General features: G+C 34.5%; 1 protein-coding gene across 2 annotated transcripts in view; it reads right to left on the bottom strand.

The window, feature by feature from the left end:
• LOC120637697 (aquaporin AQPAe.a) overlaps positions 1-6,785 on the bottom strand; it is a 127,811-nt gene extending 121,026 nt beyond the window's left edge. For both annotated transcript variants that reach the window (XM_039909650.1, XM_039909652.1), the window contains exon 1: positions 6,574-6,785. In XM_039909650.1, coding sequence (XP_039765584.1) covers positions 6,574-6,595 — 22 coding nt within the window. In that variant the 5' untranslated portion in view covers positions 6,596-6,785. The remainder of the gene's footprint in view (positions 1-6,573) is intronic.
• Positions 6,786-16,711: the final 9,926 nt, after the last annotated feature.

Below are 16,711 nucleotides of genomic sequence, written 5' to 3'. Positions count from 1 at the left end.
CTAACGTTTCATGTACAACACAATCAAACGCCTTAGACAAATCACAGAACACACCAAGTGCATCATGTGACTCCTCCCAAGCTTCAAATATATTATGTATTAGCTCAACACCAGCGTCGATAGGTGAGCGACCCCGTGTAAAACCAAATTGTTTAACGTGGAGTAAATCATCATACTTATGAAAATAGGAAAGTAAATGATTTAAAATAAGTTTTTCAAAAATTTTACTGAAAGTGGGCAGTACTGATATTGGTCTGAAGTTAGAGTTTATTTGACTTTGATATTTTAAATAACACCTCATCCATTACCTTTTCAAAAAGTTCAAAGTTAGACAAGGGTGGTCTATATACAGTGACAATTATTAATTGCTCTAATTCGACCGAGGCTAGCTCTATTGTCCGTTCAACAGACAGGCTCACAATATCATTTCTGTTTTAAATTTTAAATTTTTATTTAATAGTATTAAAGAGCCTCCATGAATTGCAGTAACTCTGGTGAACGAACTACCAACCTGGTGGTTAACAAAATTAAACAAGTATTCATGAGTCTTCAACCAGTGTTCAGTTATACATAAAATATTAATGTTGAAATCATTCAAAAATAATTCAATCTCTAAGTCCTTTCCTTTAATACATTGAATATTTTGGTGAACCAAGTTGATATGATTAGAATTAGATTTTTTGTATATTTTTTGGTTTACTTTTAAATTGTGCAATGCCTTAATATAATTTATATTGTATATGCCAGAGATAGTCTCAGTTGTCTGTTTATCTAAGCAAGAGGAAACCTCTGTTGTCTCCTTAACTAGTTTAAAGTAGAATGACTTGGAATGATTTCCAAGGTGTTAATGTCAGAACTATTACACTGCTCAATAAAAGCAGCTTGTTTAGCCAAGTTCTTGGCTGTAATTGTAAATAAATATGATAGCGAAACAGCTATCTGTCGTTTAAAATAGTGTGATAGGTAATACCTATCTCGGTACAAATTATAAGAAGGACTAGCACACTTGCTAAAGTCAATAATATGATTTTTTTTATTATATGTACATAAGTTGTACAAAGTCATGTTTAAATTATATCTAATAGTATTTTCTTGGTGTTTCTAACTATCACTATAAGGAAATGTGTACAATACTATACTATTTACATTTAAAGTATTTAGAGAATCAAAAAGTTTAATTAGATCGGGTTTGTTGACATTTCCTCTATTTCCTATTAGGATAATTAAATTAGTTTTAACATCATACAAATTCCTATTTCTACAAATAGCAGCTACAATACTTTTAAAATCTGATTTGGGTAAACAGAAGTTCAAAACTTTGTGTCCGTTTAACTGTGAGTTAAGATATAAGCCCATGTTACATCCAATTTCATCGCTGTACATAAATGTTTTTGTTGAGTTGGTACTATGAGTAACAGATGGAATAAAGGAATTATTAATATTTATATTTGGTTTTGAGTTACTTAACCTGACACACATATTCCTTACATAAGATGGTGATGATACTGGTGACACAGACTGTGGATGACTACCTTTACTATGAAAACTATGGGTGCATAATGAAGTGGCTTTACTATTCTTTTCTAAGTTCATCTGAAGTCTGCGTGTACTCAGATATCATTTTCCTTTTATATATGTCATACTTAGCTGCCAGTGTACGCAAAGAGGTACGCATAATAGTATTTACTAGTAAAACAATCGGTTTTGAAATAAATCAGAGTATTATAAAGTTTTCTTCTAGAAATTGGTAAATTTAGTCTTGTACACCCTGCGTGAAAACTTCCACATTAATATCCGAGCTATCTAAAATTCGCTTTTTTTAAAGTAACATTACTTTGAATAAAATCTAACCTAAGTGTGCAATTTTTATAAGAGATATCGTAGTGCAAATCTTTAAAAGCTATTTTCTTTTCAATCTGTCTTTAATTAACTAAGATCCGTATCCAAAGTGATTGTCTAAGGCCCCACAAATAGCACCAGGTATAGCGTAGCGTAAGATATTAAAAAAAAATGTTTCAAATCCACCTTATCGAACAGAATTTTCCGATAGTGTATTTAATCTATTACATATTTACTACAAGATAATACAACTGTTAACACAAGGTCGTCATTTGATTAGATATTTTCAATTCGGAAGTCGCATTCCAAATTTTAAGATCGACAACAATAGGTACCTATTCTGCAAACCTCCATTACCAATTGAGATACTTCGCGACTCGTTGACCAATCAATCAATCAAAACTCTATTCAAATAGTTCTATCAAAGATTCTTGGAAAGCGTTCATACATATGGTCTCATTGTTGTCAGATTACGGTGTTGGCTAAAACGAGAGCTTCACATTGAGGCCCTAAATCGTCTCAGTACTACGTACTAGTGTCACTCAATACTACGTTACTAAGAGTGGATATAATTTTTATATTATTACATGAATATACATTTATCTTTCCTGCCTCAAGTATCTATGTTTTTTTTATCAGCATTATCATAAGATAAAGCACAGAATAATGGTGGTTTTAAATAATTGAAATTAAAATTACTAATTTAGTATACAATAAAAGTTAATTTTTACTCTGTGTGCTTTAAATATGATGGGTTACTCTCTGCTCTAGTCTAGTTGCTGAAGTGACGTCACTAGGTAAGTACTGAGAGTGATAATGAGTTAGTTTTGCCAAAGACATCAATTATGGCGCCACTTCTGAGAGAATAACTGATATAATGCACGATGGCTTAGTTTACTAAGTCTTTGAAAATAGTTAGGTGATAATTTATGATTATAATAAGCTTCTTCTCTCATAGGAGAGAAGGATTTATTGCTTGGACCTACCATGCTACTCCATTGCAAGTAAAGTGTGATATTAAATAATAATAGTTTTAGATTATTATTCAATATCACAAAAACCGGATCTGACAGCTAAAATTCTCACTTAGGCACGGGGTGGACAACGATGAATTACTAACTCTCGGCTGGTAATCAAAAGAATTAAAAACCACCAATTATCACATTTAAAAATATTGATTATATTATTATATATATTGATTTTTTCTAATGGCACTTCATACCTCACACATCCAATTCAGGCCATTCAGACTTTTAGATATTATGGAAAAACATGAAACCTAGATAATAATAACTAAAGATATATAAATTTAAAGAGGCCGTGCAAAAATTCTTATTATTATAATTTTAATTCCCAACCTGGAAAACTACCTAATCCATAGTTCAACATAGAGAACTAGTGGGGTTATGAGGGCCTGTTAAATCGAAATTCATTCGAAACTAGTGAACATGATGTGTTAAAGATTAGAATTAAATGTTGATATGTTGATTGTTGTTTGAGTTTTTAAAATAGGGAGATGCAATCTATATTTATCTTCGTTGGCATTGCGCCTATAAAAATAGTATGCGTGAAAATTAGTGTTGAAGGCGACTGGTATTGTATTAACAATACCGTAGATACAAACTTTTGAAACTACTTTGTTAAAACCCAAATTAAAAATGTCATCTTGTATTTCAGTACTATTATTGCACTCATGTCGATCAACGAAAAAAAGTACCTAATGATAAAAAATATAATGAAAAAGCGTTTTTTAATTAAATAAACGCGGATGAATTCGCGGGACAGAGCTAGTTATCAAAACTTAGACGCGGCATACGGAATATAAGAGGTAGGTGTTAGGTAACCGGACGCGAACATGTCAACGAGGATATCCATTTTCTTCCCGCATACAAGATAACTTCAACAAAGTTAATGATTAATCTTTACCGCCATTAGCAGCTATGATAAGTCATTATTAATAGCACGCGTTTGCACAGAGAGCTCGCACAAAGTTTGCGTTAGATAATGCAAAACAATTCGCTTAAATATTTAATTTATATGACGCTATTTTATATTAATTCATGTCCAAAATGTTATGCGCAAAGTTTGCATATTTAACTTCGTATTAAAGTATTTTCTGCTCATAGTAATTATACATACCTAAACGAATACTGTAAAAAAAACACTACAAATAAGATAGACGATATTCTTTAAGGAACAATGGAAATATACTTTTAGGATGGGAGGCTGTTAAAGGGGTGGATAAACCTATTCCTTAAAAGCCAGCAACGCAACTATTACTAGGCAATTTTAGTACTCTGATTTGGATGTATGTCAACTAACGACTTAGTTAAAAAAAATTACAAAACTTGAGTATTGCTTTAACAGAGTTTTCTTCTCTATCAATCAACCACACAGAATCCTCCGCAACTATGTCGCAATCTATAAAATCTCTTTGAAAAATGAGAGAGAAATTCAACATATTTCCAGCGTGGGATATAGTTTACCATTTTGGATATTGCTATCTTAAACTTACACTACGATTATCATTAAATTATTGTCACTCGCGATGTAAAGATATCGAAAATTCCTTCGCCCGCCTTCACCGATGGATATGTTTGATAAACAGATGACAGATGTGAATTAGGTATTCTGATAAGTGGCTTTGCTTATCAAAACAATTTAAACGTCAGTATATGCCAATAGACTAAAGTAAAATAAACACTATAAGATAATAATAACATCTTCAGCTACTTAATTAGGTGTTTTAAGATTAACTTAAGTAGTCTATTATTTATTAAGTAGTATTGTGTAGTACACTATAAAGTGTTATTAAAAATAATTTTTATACATGAATAATTTATGAAATTATATAATTCCGCTAATTTATATCTTATTGAATAAATATCAACTTTATTACGTTTTTAATATACTTGGGTTTGCGTCTATCTCATAAAATAAAGAATACCTATGCATGAAGTGCGAAGTGATTTTTCTGGATAACCAGCCAATAAAAACAATTACTCAACTCCATAACCTCGTTTTCGCCTTCAATGCGTAAAGCTTTCCTGGCCGGCAAAAGCCGATTTAGTTTCCATATACATAAACATTCTTCAAACTAAAACTAACCATCTCTCAATATGCCATGCGGTATTATATTTTGGATTTTAATTGATAACTTATCTCATCAATTAGATGAAATGGTAAACGGTAAACGATGTGTTCTCCATATGCGTATGTAAACCAGACAACATCCTGCAAGGATAGCATAAGCGGGAGAAAAAAAATAAACCCCGATTATACCACGAAAAGTGTGAAGTCTACCAATTCGCACTTGGCCAGCGTTGTAGAGGCCTAAACCCTTCTCATTCTGAGCGGGCACCCGTGCCCTGTAGTGGGCCGGTAAGGGGTTGGTGATGATGATGATGATGATGCCACACGTGGTACAAAATTTACCCTTCCACCTGCCAAAGCACTACGAAATGGAAAAAGAGAAATTCACGCCCGTTTGACATCACATGTGTGGAAATAATATCAAAGTAATATAGCTCGCAGGGTGTTTTATACTGTGGGACCCCTGGAATATACATTTAGTCCTTGTCTCCTGCACAAGTTGCCGTGCTATAAATTATGGTGCCGGTATAAAAATTATAGAACTGTAGCTATAGATAAGTCGGGAAATTTATAGGCACTGCCACAATATGAGTTTAGCCGTTTATATGTTTCACGATATTAAAATTATGACATTTGCTTACGGTTCAACTCGCACCAAAGAGTGTCTTTATTAAAAGCCTAGAAATATGTATCTTTTTTTTCAAATTCAAAGTGGCAATAAATAACCTTTATTCAATTTATCAAATGGTCTCACCGTTGATAAAAAATAAGGTTCGATTTAAATATTTTTTTTAATATTGTTGTGTAATATTCTTCCCTAAATATGGAGGTTGATTAAGCATTCGTAATTACTTCCAATTTATATTATGAAAGAGATATGGTTTTTGATCATGCCTTCATATGTTACTGAGACATATATAAGCGTGGAAAAATATAGAAGCAGCTCATTTATTTGAATTCTTCATAAACCAGTTTGTTATCTTATTTTTTAACTGTAACATATGCAATTATTGCGTGGTAATTATTACTTAGTATCTTTTTGGAGCATTATTACCATATTATCGTGAATATGTAAGTAATTAATTTGAGTGGATCAGTCATGAAGGCAACCAATTTCTTTTACGTTCTTGATTATTGCACGTTGTATTGACTTCAAAAAAAGGAAGGTTCTACGAATATATTCGACTGTATATATTTTGTTCACCAATTTAACCCGATTGTCCATCGATTTTGAAAAATGTTTTATCATTTGAAAACGGGATATTCACTTTGGGTGGTCTCATCGCCACAAAGGATGGCAGGATCTGTTGGTAAGATCTCATAAAAATTCCAGGGGAGCCTCTAATTTCGTGGAAAGTGCTTTTGTTAAACTCAAATGAAATTAAATCTATTCAGTTTGAGTATTCAAATCCGACATTTGTTGAAGTCGGTTAATTTGTTTTTTTTAAATTTGTATTATTAATTTAATAAAAAAAAGTTAAATTATTTCGTATCTTGCTCAAAATTAAATGACATGTGTAGATTATGTTCTCACAAAAATAAAAATAGAGTGTATCATTGTCGTTTCTCTTAACCAAATATAAAATAAAAAAAGAAACACTGAAAACAATTGACGGGCATAGAAAAAAAGGGTTAACTTACTTTGTACGTCTTTGGTGGCCATTCTTCTGAATTTTTTTCGAGCACTATCTGAACGCACTGCGTACGCGCACGCAACTGTACAACTCGTAGACGGCCGCTACGTATCTCGCTACGGGACTATAATTAACCGATATATCGTAATTACACTGTAATAATGTTATCGAAATAATAATATTATTTTTAAAACGCGTCCGGACCGCGCTGTGATCAAATCGAGAATGACATCCCGCCCTGTTTTTGTTGGGCTTGATAAAGTGGTAAATTATAGTACAAATAAAGTCTCATTCTGTCGTATGGTTGCCTGCCTGGAATGATCCTAATAAAACCCCAGGTTGCGTTCATTGCAGCTACGGCCTGGGCATCTATGATACGCGCAAGGAAAAATCTGATTCGATAGCAGCAAGAACATATTTTTTTATCATTTATGCATCTGTGATAAGGTATTGAAATCACTATTTGGTATTCATATCACAACAACAATAATTATTATATAATATTCCTGATATTTAATTTAAGTAGTTTTATTAATACAGGATATAAAGCTGAGATAATATGCTTAAAAACTTTCGTAATATTTATTTCTTAATATTTTTGTACATAATTACAGACACGGCTATAATTCGTTGAATGTTTTGCTACTGATTGATTCCGATTCTTTTTTCTTTTTGCAAAGGTAATTATTTTGGCGTGTTATGAAAAATGTTTTTTCGAATGAACAAGTTAGACACGCAGTGTAACTCCCGATGAATGCGTTAAAGGTTTTTTTTATGTACAAATGTTTACACGGCCTTTCTAAAAAAAATATAACAAATTGTGAATAAGGCCAAAGATTTATAACTACTTACGTACGCACTTATTATATAGACGTTTTTTTAAATATATAATAAAATCTTTGAAAAAGCTTTGGATTTACGCTTTGGATGTACGTACGGTTAGCAAAAAAACATATATAATATATGTGTGGTAAACTAAAATTTGTCTGTCCGTTTTCGAGATTTAGCCTGTTTTTTTTATATGTTTAGGCTGTTTTCCCTAATTTTCTTTCTTTAAACCACCAACCAAGATATATATATATATAAATAGATTGTGTAAAAAAAAACTATATTTCGAATAAACAAACATTCATAGAAGACTCACATGCAACAAGTAACAAAACACAATGATTAACCGTGAATATACCCAGAAATAAAACAAAACATAAATGACAGCCAGAAGTTTGGGTATTTTCGTCTTGGTAATTATGCGGTTAAGTTTTTGTTTAGCTCACAGTGAGCAAGGTGAGGATATAAATAAAGAGCGGAAATTGTAATTAGCTATAAATACATGGGTATAAACCCGTAGAATAATCTAGTAACTGTGTAATTTTGGTGATCTAAAAAATCTCTTTGAGCATCTTTTGATGCTCAAAAAGTTGTTGCTGCTTTACATAAATGTACCATATATTCCTACTCATATTATAACTAAATGTGAAAGTGTTTGTTAGGTTGCCATTATTTCACGCAGCAACAAAACTGCAATATATAAATATAGGCTTCTGGCTTTTTATTCTGCAGAACGCGAATACATACAACTTATTATTGGACTGCCCAAAAAGGTGTGTGGCAGGGTTCTTGTATGTTTGTATATATGAATGTTGTGAGTTTCTTCGTTCCACGATAACTTCGAAATGCCTGAACAGATTGAGTTGACGAGGTATCCTTTGTGTATGACATTGGCATTGGCCAGGGCGTATTTGGAATCCCCGTAGCTTTACTTTTACGTTTGTAGAATGTAGTTATCGCCATCATTTCAGTACTATGTTCATATTTTTTTTGTTTGCATCAAAAGCGCGATCACTGTGCATATTTGAATAAAGACATACCTATTTGACTTTGACTTTATACATTTACTGAAAACAAAATAGATATGGCGGCCTTATGGCCCCATTTTTAAGTGTGCATTCTTAGTTTGGAAGTTAAGTTTTCAATTTTTTTTTATAACGTAACAACTTTATTGTAATGCGGTTTGATTTTAATTAAAAATTACATTTATCGATATTTGCCAAATCAATTTTTTTTTTTCAACGTCCTTGATATCAATTTTATTATTTTTAGAAACCTTTTGGTAGACTTAACAGATATCTAAGCTCATAATTTACTTTACTATCGATTTATCATCAAATATTCTGTAATTACGATAAAACATACAATCAACATTTTGATAAAATAAAATTATGTAGTAGCAAATGTAAATGGTTTAGTAAATAGTATGTTCGACTATTCCTCACGAGATTCTGGGTTTGAGCCCGGGTAAGGCCAAAAAAAAAAAGGAGTGTGCGAACACCGAAACCGAACCGTATGAGCATGCAAGCACTCAGCAATCTGTGACACAGAACGTCGTGTGAAATTATCATGCATATTTAGTTTTTTTTTTATTCTATGGCACACATTTCTTTTCCCTTTTTTCCTACGCGCACAGCAACATTAACATCCTTTTGTAACGTCTCAATTTCTCGTCTCAAAATTGTGCTAAAAACGCCAATATCTTTCAAGTAAATGAGTTGAAAGATATTGTTCATCCGCTCCTTAAATAGTTACAAATCATAAGACTACCAAAGTGTGTTTCTGTGGCTAAATGCAATAAGTTAGTGATAAAAACTCACTGTAGAACTGCTGAGTTTACTACGCGCGCCGGCATAAAGTGGCCAATCCAATATAGTTCAATATGAAAACTATTCTAATGTAGGCGTTCTACGGACATAATAACGCAACATCCGCATAACTAGATATTAGATAGATATTAGAGTAGATATTATCCACCTACGGTTGTTACAGAAGATCGTAGTTATTACTACGCTTAGTAGGTAATTATTTCGTAGGCGACCCCGCAATAGGTGGACCAACGAAACCAACATAGCACAAGTTATATAAAATCCCATAAAGATTCACATGACTCTCAGTTTCTGGATTGGTCTAATAAAAATAGGTAACTTACACAAAAGTGCATTTTATATTTTTTCTTCCTGCTTGTTAAGGAGCAGCTTGGTGGGTATATGTTTATCCCGTGATGAGATATTGGATAGAAGCAGGCGCTAATTTGCGGAAATCCATAATATATTATGAAAATTAAGCTTAATTTGCTATACTCCGCGAACAGCAGCAGAATCTGTATGGTGTAATTTATAAGTGATAAGTGTTATACTAGCTTCTAAAATAATGAAAAGTATGATTTCCAAATCAAGAATCAGAAATCAAAAATGCGATGAAAATGTTATGATATTTTAATCCGATCCGTGTACAAAAAATTATAATCTTACTATCAATGTCATACCTACTATCGTAGATACAAAATTGGAGCTAATATTGTTACATAAAATGTGTAAAGAGTTATTATCATACACATGCGTGACATGTGTTTTCAAGGTACAAGTAATCTAATACCGATTTGGAAGCATAGTCGTTCTTTCAGTACGTTATGGAATTCAAATGAGAGATAAATTTTGAAAAGGGACTTCTTATGGCGCGTTACATTTTTTTCTTCGTCGATAATAACACCAGTACTAAATTCAATTTGAGCACCAATTGTATACTAGAACAATTATTGTATACTATGTCTTTTATCTTTTTAAGGATTTTTTTAGGAATTGGGTGTGGAAGGACTTTGTAATATTTGATGGCGTCTCATTAGGCGTCTTTGTCTAACTCAGTTCAAATTTATTTCACAGATCTCGAAAAATGAAAATCCCGATAATAGCATAAATATATATCTAAATATACATATATACATTTATAGCGGTATTTTTAAAATATACTTTGTATGTTCATGAAGGTTTTCTTTTTTTTTGTAAAATTCTTTATGCACCATCCACTTTCCACCTTTTTATCGGTTTCGCAAGCTCAGGTTGCCTTTAAAAGATCACTTATAGTGATAAGGCCGTCTTTGCACCCTGGCACTAAGTACTATTACTGTTTTCCTTGTGATTTTCCTATTGTGTTGTGTTGCTATGAAGTTTTTCTATTCTATATAATATGATAAGACGGGTCAAAACATATTTTCTATTATTACTAGTCCAAAGAAAATTTTGAAATAATAAATTATATTTCTCCCGCCAAGGATCGAACCCAGGGCGCCCACTTATAAGACCACAGCGATCACCACTGGGGAAGAAATACCGACTGATATTTTAGATACTATATTTAATGCCTGGACTTACTCTCTCTCGACTCTCATCCTCCAATAATTCCATATTAATCTGAGATTGCGATTATCAGCAATCATTCCAATGAAATGTAATTAAGCATTAATGCATTGAATACTAGCCGATATATACAGTATAATCTGACTCTCATTCAATAAACAATCAACAATGAGCTATAACTACTGTAGCATTTCAGGAGATAACATTCTTGTTGCAGCATTATTAGTTATTCGGTACACTGAAAACGGAATGTTAATTAGTCAAATTAACGTGGCTGTTATAAATAGACTCATAAAAAGGCTCAGAGTCGCACAGCGGGCGATAAAGTCAGCTATGTTGGGAGTATCACTACGTAATTAAATCAGAAATGAGGAGATCCGTAGAAGAACTAGAGTTACATACATAGCTAAGCGATTCGCAAAGCTGAAATGGCAATGGGTGGGGCACATAGTTGAGAACCGATGGACGTTTAGGTCCCAAGGTGCTAGAATGGCGACCCCGCACAGGTAAACGTGGCGTTGGTCGGCGTTTAACAAGGTGGAACGATGACACCAAACGAATCGCTGGGAGCTGCTGAAAACAAGCGGCCCGGGACCGTGGATTTCGGAGCTCCCTACAAGAGATCTATGTCCAGCAGTGGACAACAAACTGTTGAACTGATGATGATGATGAACAAGACTGTTTGTCGTTTATTTTCCCGCTAGCCATTTCCCATCTCGTTAAGCGTAGAGCTAGCTTCTGCATACTACACATACATTACTCCGATCAACCCGTTTTATTAATTCCGACGTAGCGTGACGTGAAATAGCCTATAGGCTTCCCCAAGAGATGGGATATCAAACCAATTTTTTTTTTTATGAAAATTTACCTTAATACCTCCTTATATACATTTTTTTTTATCTGGTTGCAAAGATAAGCGTTGTCAAACAAAAAAGCAAACTCTTCAGCTTGTTATTATAGTATAGGACCAATCTATACCCACCCTGTGTATAGATTGGTCCTAGCATTAAAGCATTTAGACAGATTTGAAGTTTCAAAAGTGCTTATGGGGTAAGCATGCTTGAAATAAATGAATTTATTTATAAAGACTTATAATGCAAAATACAAGCATATTAATACAATACCTGGGAAGTACGGTGGCTGAAATATAATCTCCAGCTTTTGCAATGTTCACCAGTCCTATACCGGAAACGCGGGTGCAGCAGAATTAACTCGTCTCGAATTATACAGGGGTATACAAAGCTACCTGCCAATCTTGGCTAGTCAAAATAAAAAATCTAAAATTAATTTATTTGTGATTGGATTACATAAGATCGATAAACTAAGAGACGATGGCGTCAGGAAATGGTTAAAACTGCGTTCCAGAAATGACAACCTGAGAAGTCGGTGTTGTCATTAACGGACCTGCTTCTACGAGACTTCGTACCAGAAGGCTAAATCGCAATCATCGTCACAGTATTCAATTAGCAGACTATTACAAAAGACTCAAGCTCTTCTAACAGGAGAGTTTGCCCATACACAACGCTGGGGAGTCGGGTTGGTGATCGCAGTAGAAGTATTAGAGATTTTTGAAGACTAGGTACTTAGATATAAAATCGAATAATAGTACTTAAGGTATAACCGCACTGGCTGTAACTTCATCGTAGTAGACACAGTTGACTCGGCGTTGCGCTGAGCTTCAAAGTCGTATTCTGATCTGCCATCACCACAGGATCAATTATTTAGGTCTTCAAGAAACATACTAGGCAGTCGGCACCTAGATTTCTCTAGTGCCTTAAATCAATCATAATTTCCGTACTCACCAGACCAAAACAGACACAAGAAATGACACTAATAATAAAATTAATTGCAATAGTTGTATGTAATGCGGTATATAATGTCTGATAATGACACATTAAAAGTGATCAACAATGTCATAAGCAAGGTAAGCGCGTCAGTATTCATCCGGTGTCGCGCTAAGTGATGTCCCCGGAGGATGCGCGCGCGCAGGTCGCATTATAATATTTTTATCAAAGTCAACGCACTTCCGATTTGCATGTTATTTATTAATAATTGCAAGATGTATGCGCACGGATTACCGCAAAGGTCATTTAATTGAATCTATTGACATTTCCAGTAGCGAATTTATAGTACAGTAAAGAATTTATTGTAAGTCTAGTATCCATGCTAGCCCATCCTAAGATTATAAATGCGAAAGTGTGTTTGTTTGTTTATCCTATCTAAACGCCTGATTCCGAAAGTATACTCTAAGAGTAAATTGAAAGGACGGAAAGTAACATAGAATACTTTTGATCGAGTAAGTTTACAAGAAAATTGGTATTTATACACCATACATCGTCATTCCTTCACGTCCTAGCAAAATCGCCAAAAACTACTTATTTACCACGTGTTAAGCAGCGGGTCACAGCTAGTTGTATTTATAGGCGGTGAATTAAGAACCTCCACATTTTCCAGCAGTCGGTTAAAAAGTTTACTTGCCTAATTAAACATAGGACACCTATAGAAAACATCTCACATCAAAGATTTGGTTAAAAGAGTTGATGAGATCCCTGTAATACGATCATATAATGATGAATAGAGTGAATGAATAGAGTGAGTGATGAATCTATAGAAGTAGGGATGTCCAGAAACACCGGAAGAAGGTCTAACACTTGTGTGAGGCCAACGGGAAAAGATGACGAGGATGTTGTCATGATTGTTTATAACATACGGCGAGCGTTCAAGAAAAATATTACCTACTGGAAGGTGAAGGTAAATGTTTTCTGCATTTACATGTCTTCTACATTAATTATACGTAGCAAGGTAAGGCATAAAAAACACTGTGAGAAAAACATACTTACATTTTTTATTTAATTGCCTAAGGATTTTGATAAAGTCAATGTAACGTATCTAATTACTATTGATGTAAGTGCAATAATCTGTACTAAAACGCGTTAAATCAGTCAGCGTTGGTGTGATAATAATTGTTACAAAAAAATTATAAAGTGGGTAAATAATTGAACTTTGGATAACGATAAGTTTTTTAATATTTCATTAAATTGATTAGCATTTTAGCAAATTTACTGATAATTCTTATGTAATTAATAAATAATTTTGAAGAAAAAATAAAAATTCAATTCTATTCACACCAAACGGATGCATTTTCGATACACTTCAGATGCTAAGATACCTCCCCGTTTCTCAGTCGTTATCACAATACTGCGTAACTATTCCGTTATGCCATGTTTTGACGACCTCCCTGGCGCAGCGATGTCACATGAGACAGAGAAGTGCGAGGTCCCTGGAAGGGGCAATTCGGAAATTTTTAATTCGTTAGTATAATATATAGTTAGTTACCATTCTACTGACAAAGACGTAGAACGATTAGTAGAAACCGCTTAGTGATATGAGCTTTATATAACTGCCATACTTCTGACAGCCCGTCATCTCTTAGACTACTGCATCATGATTTACCAACTCCAACCGGTGAGGGTACAGTCGAGGGCTAATTTGTATTCGAATTAAAAAAAACAATAAGACCCATTATGCTGTTAAAATCTTCCAGTTGGTTGCGAAACTCTTTTGGAAGGTTAATAAGTTTTCCTTTTATTTAGTCTATCAAAATTCAGTTGAATCATTCCTTTCTTTGAGATGTCATTGAAAATTGCAACGTTGAAAAACATTTTTTCCTCGTATACGTGTATGTCGGACACCGTGAACGCTGTTATGGCGGAACGGAATACAGTTGTCTCCTCTTCCCGCGGGTATGGTACGACGCGACTAAGGAGTATTACGGAGAACGGGCAGTAGCGTCCTCTGTGCTAGTACTAGCATAAACGATCACCAACCCTTCTGGCCAGCGTGGTGATTATGGGCAAAAGCTTTTGTGAGGAGAGGCCTTTAGTCCCGAAGTGAACTGTTATAGGCTATCGATGATATTTATTGACCGGCTCCTTAACCTACCAAGCTACTTGAGTGTGTTGGCGGGTTTTGATGATAACTACTAATAAAAATAACAACCGAAACGGACAATTTAACGTGCTCTAAACGACAATATAAAACTTTGCTCTGACCCAGAAATCAAATCCGTAAACTCTAGAGCAACGAGGCAGTCTACAATACGAGTTATTAAAAACAATCGGTTTATTTTTACCTTTGTACCTAAAAAGTGCAAGCCATAAAGAGTGCATGGTCTAGACAACATAGTATCGCCTTCCGTAAATCACCTAAAATACTGGCCGTATTTATCAAAACATTTGGTTATCTAACGACCTTCAGCTGCTTAAAGTAATATTGACATTCCAAACACGAGATAAAAGAACAATGGCGCCGACGTCTTATCTAAAAAATATCACCGCTGTTCTTGTTTTACTATCATATCGCTTTCACCCCCAGTAGTTAAATTGTCTTCTAATTTTAATGATGATGATCTGATACAACAACGATGTTTTGATAAGAGATTATAATGAAATGTTATATAACAAATTAAAACTATGTAATTTTCAAACGAATTTTTAGCGCTTATGTAACACAGAAACAGTAAAATTTTGCTGTCGATGTTGAGAGAACTCATTGACGTACAGGCTTAAAGAATAATCAGGCTGGAGTGACAGTGAGCGAGTCATGTCTGTCCCAGAATCGATAGTCGTTGGAGCAAACATCTTCTGTAGTTGGGACCGCAGAGCGGTAGGCTCAGTGTGGGACCACCTCCAGCCCATTGGACGGATGACCTTCAAAAGATAGCTGGAAGCGGCTGGATGAGAAAGTTGGAGGTCCCTTGCGCGCTCTTAGAAGAGCTATGTCCAGCAGTGGACACTTGTGGGCGGGATAATGATGAGTTGAACTTACAAAACGAGTAGTCTTAAAATAAGTACTACTAGGTATAGTGATAGCCTTATTGTTAGGACTTCGGCCTCCGTTTCGGGGAACCGAGTTCGATCCCCGGTACGTATCTCTAACTTATCGAGGAATAGGAATCAGGAAACACTGATCTCAGAAGGGCGGTCCAATTATTGTCATTCGTATGGTTATTACGATCTCTACAGGAATTGAAAAGCATTGATACGGAAAATTGTATTTAATGAACTACTTACATTATAATTAACTACTTATATTGCGTGGTGAAGCAATGATAGCGCATTGAGCTCCTTTTCCCTTTCGGGGGGCCGAGTTTGATTCCCAGCACGCACCTGACACTTTTCTAAGTTTTAAGTATTTAAAGTGTCAATTGCTTTAACGGCTAAGCAAAACATCGTGAGGAAACCTGCATGCCTGAGAGTTCTACATAATTCAAAACTCAAAATTCTGTTAGTAGGCCTAACTCATCATTACAAAAATACGAGCGGTCTAGGACCGTGGATTTTGGAACTCTCTACAAAATACCTATGTCCAGCAGTGGACTTCAATCGGTTGAAGTGATGATGATGATAATGAAGTATGCCTAATATAAGCACTTTTGAAACGTCAAGTATGTCTGTTTGTTGTGACTCTACCACCGGTTCGGTAAAGAAAAAAATAGTGAGGAAACCTGTATTTCTGAGAGTTCTCAGACATACAGGTGATGTTTATTAAACTGCACCCAGCATGGTGGACTACGGCCTAAAGCCTTTTCATTCTAAGAGGAGACCAGCGTCCATTGGTGGCAGGTAATGCTGACAAAGATCATCTGAACGCGCAGGAATTGGCAGTAAATGTGCTATAAATTGAAATTACCAACTCTTAGCCTCAAAAATTAATGACGATAAGCCGGAAGGTCAACAAGGCCGGTGGATTAATAGAGTGGATAGCAGCTGCTCCACTACCATTACCAAAATTTGGTTGACCAATCCCCAGAATACGGACTCTTAGGAGTTTGATAAATCAAATTCAGTGTTCATTAGTCACAACTTTATTTCATACATCTTCAATTTCAGAACTCTTACCTTAACCCCCTTCACCACCATACTTTCTAACATTCCCCGCCTACCATCCATCTATTCTTCT

Source organism: Pararge aegeria, chromosome 4 (assembly GCF_905163445.1).
Source record: "Pararge aegeria chromosome 4, ilParAegt1.1, whole genome shotgun sequence".
Lineage (NCBI taxonomy): Eukaryota > Metazoa > Arthropoda > Insecta > Lepidoptera > Nymphalidae > Pararge > Pararge aegeria.
The sequence above is the reverse complement of the archived record's forward strand: the minus strand, read 5'-3'. Positions and strand labels throughout refer to the sequence as shown.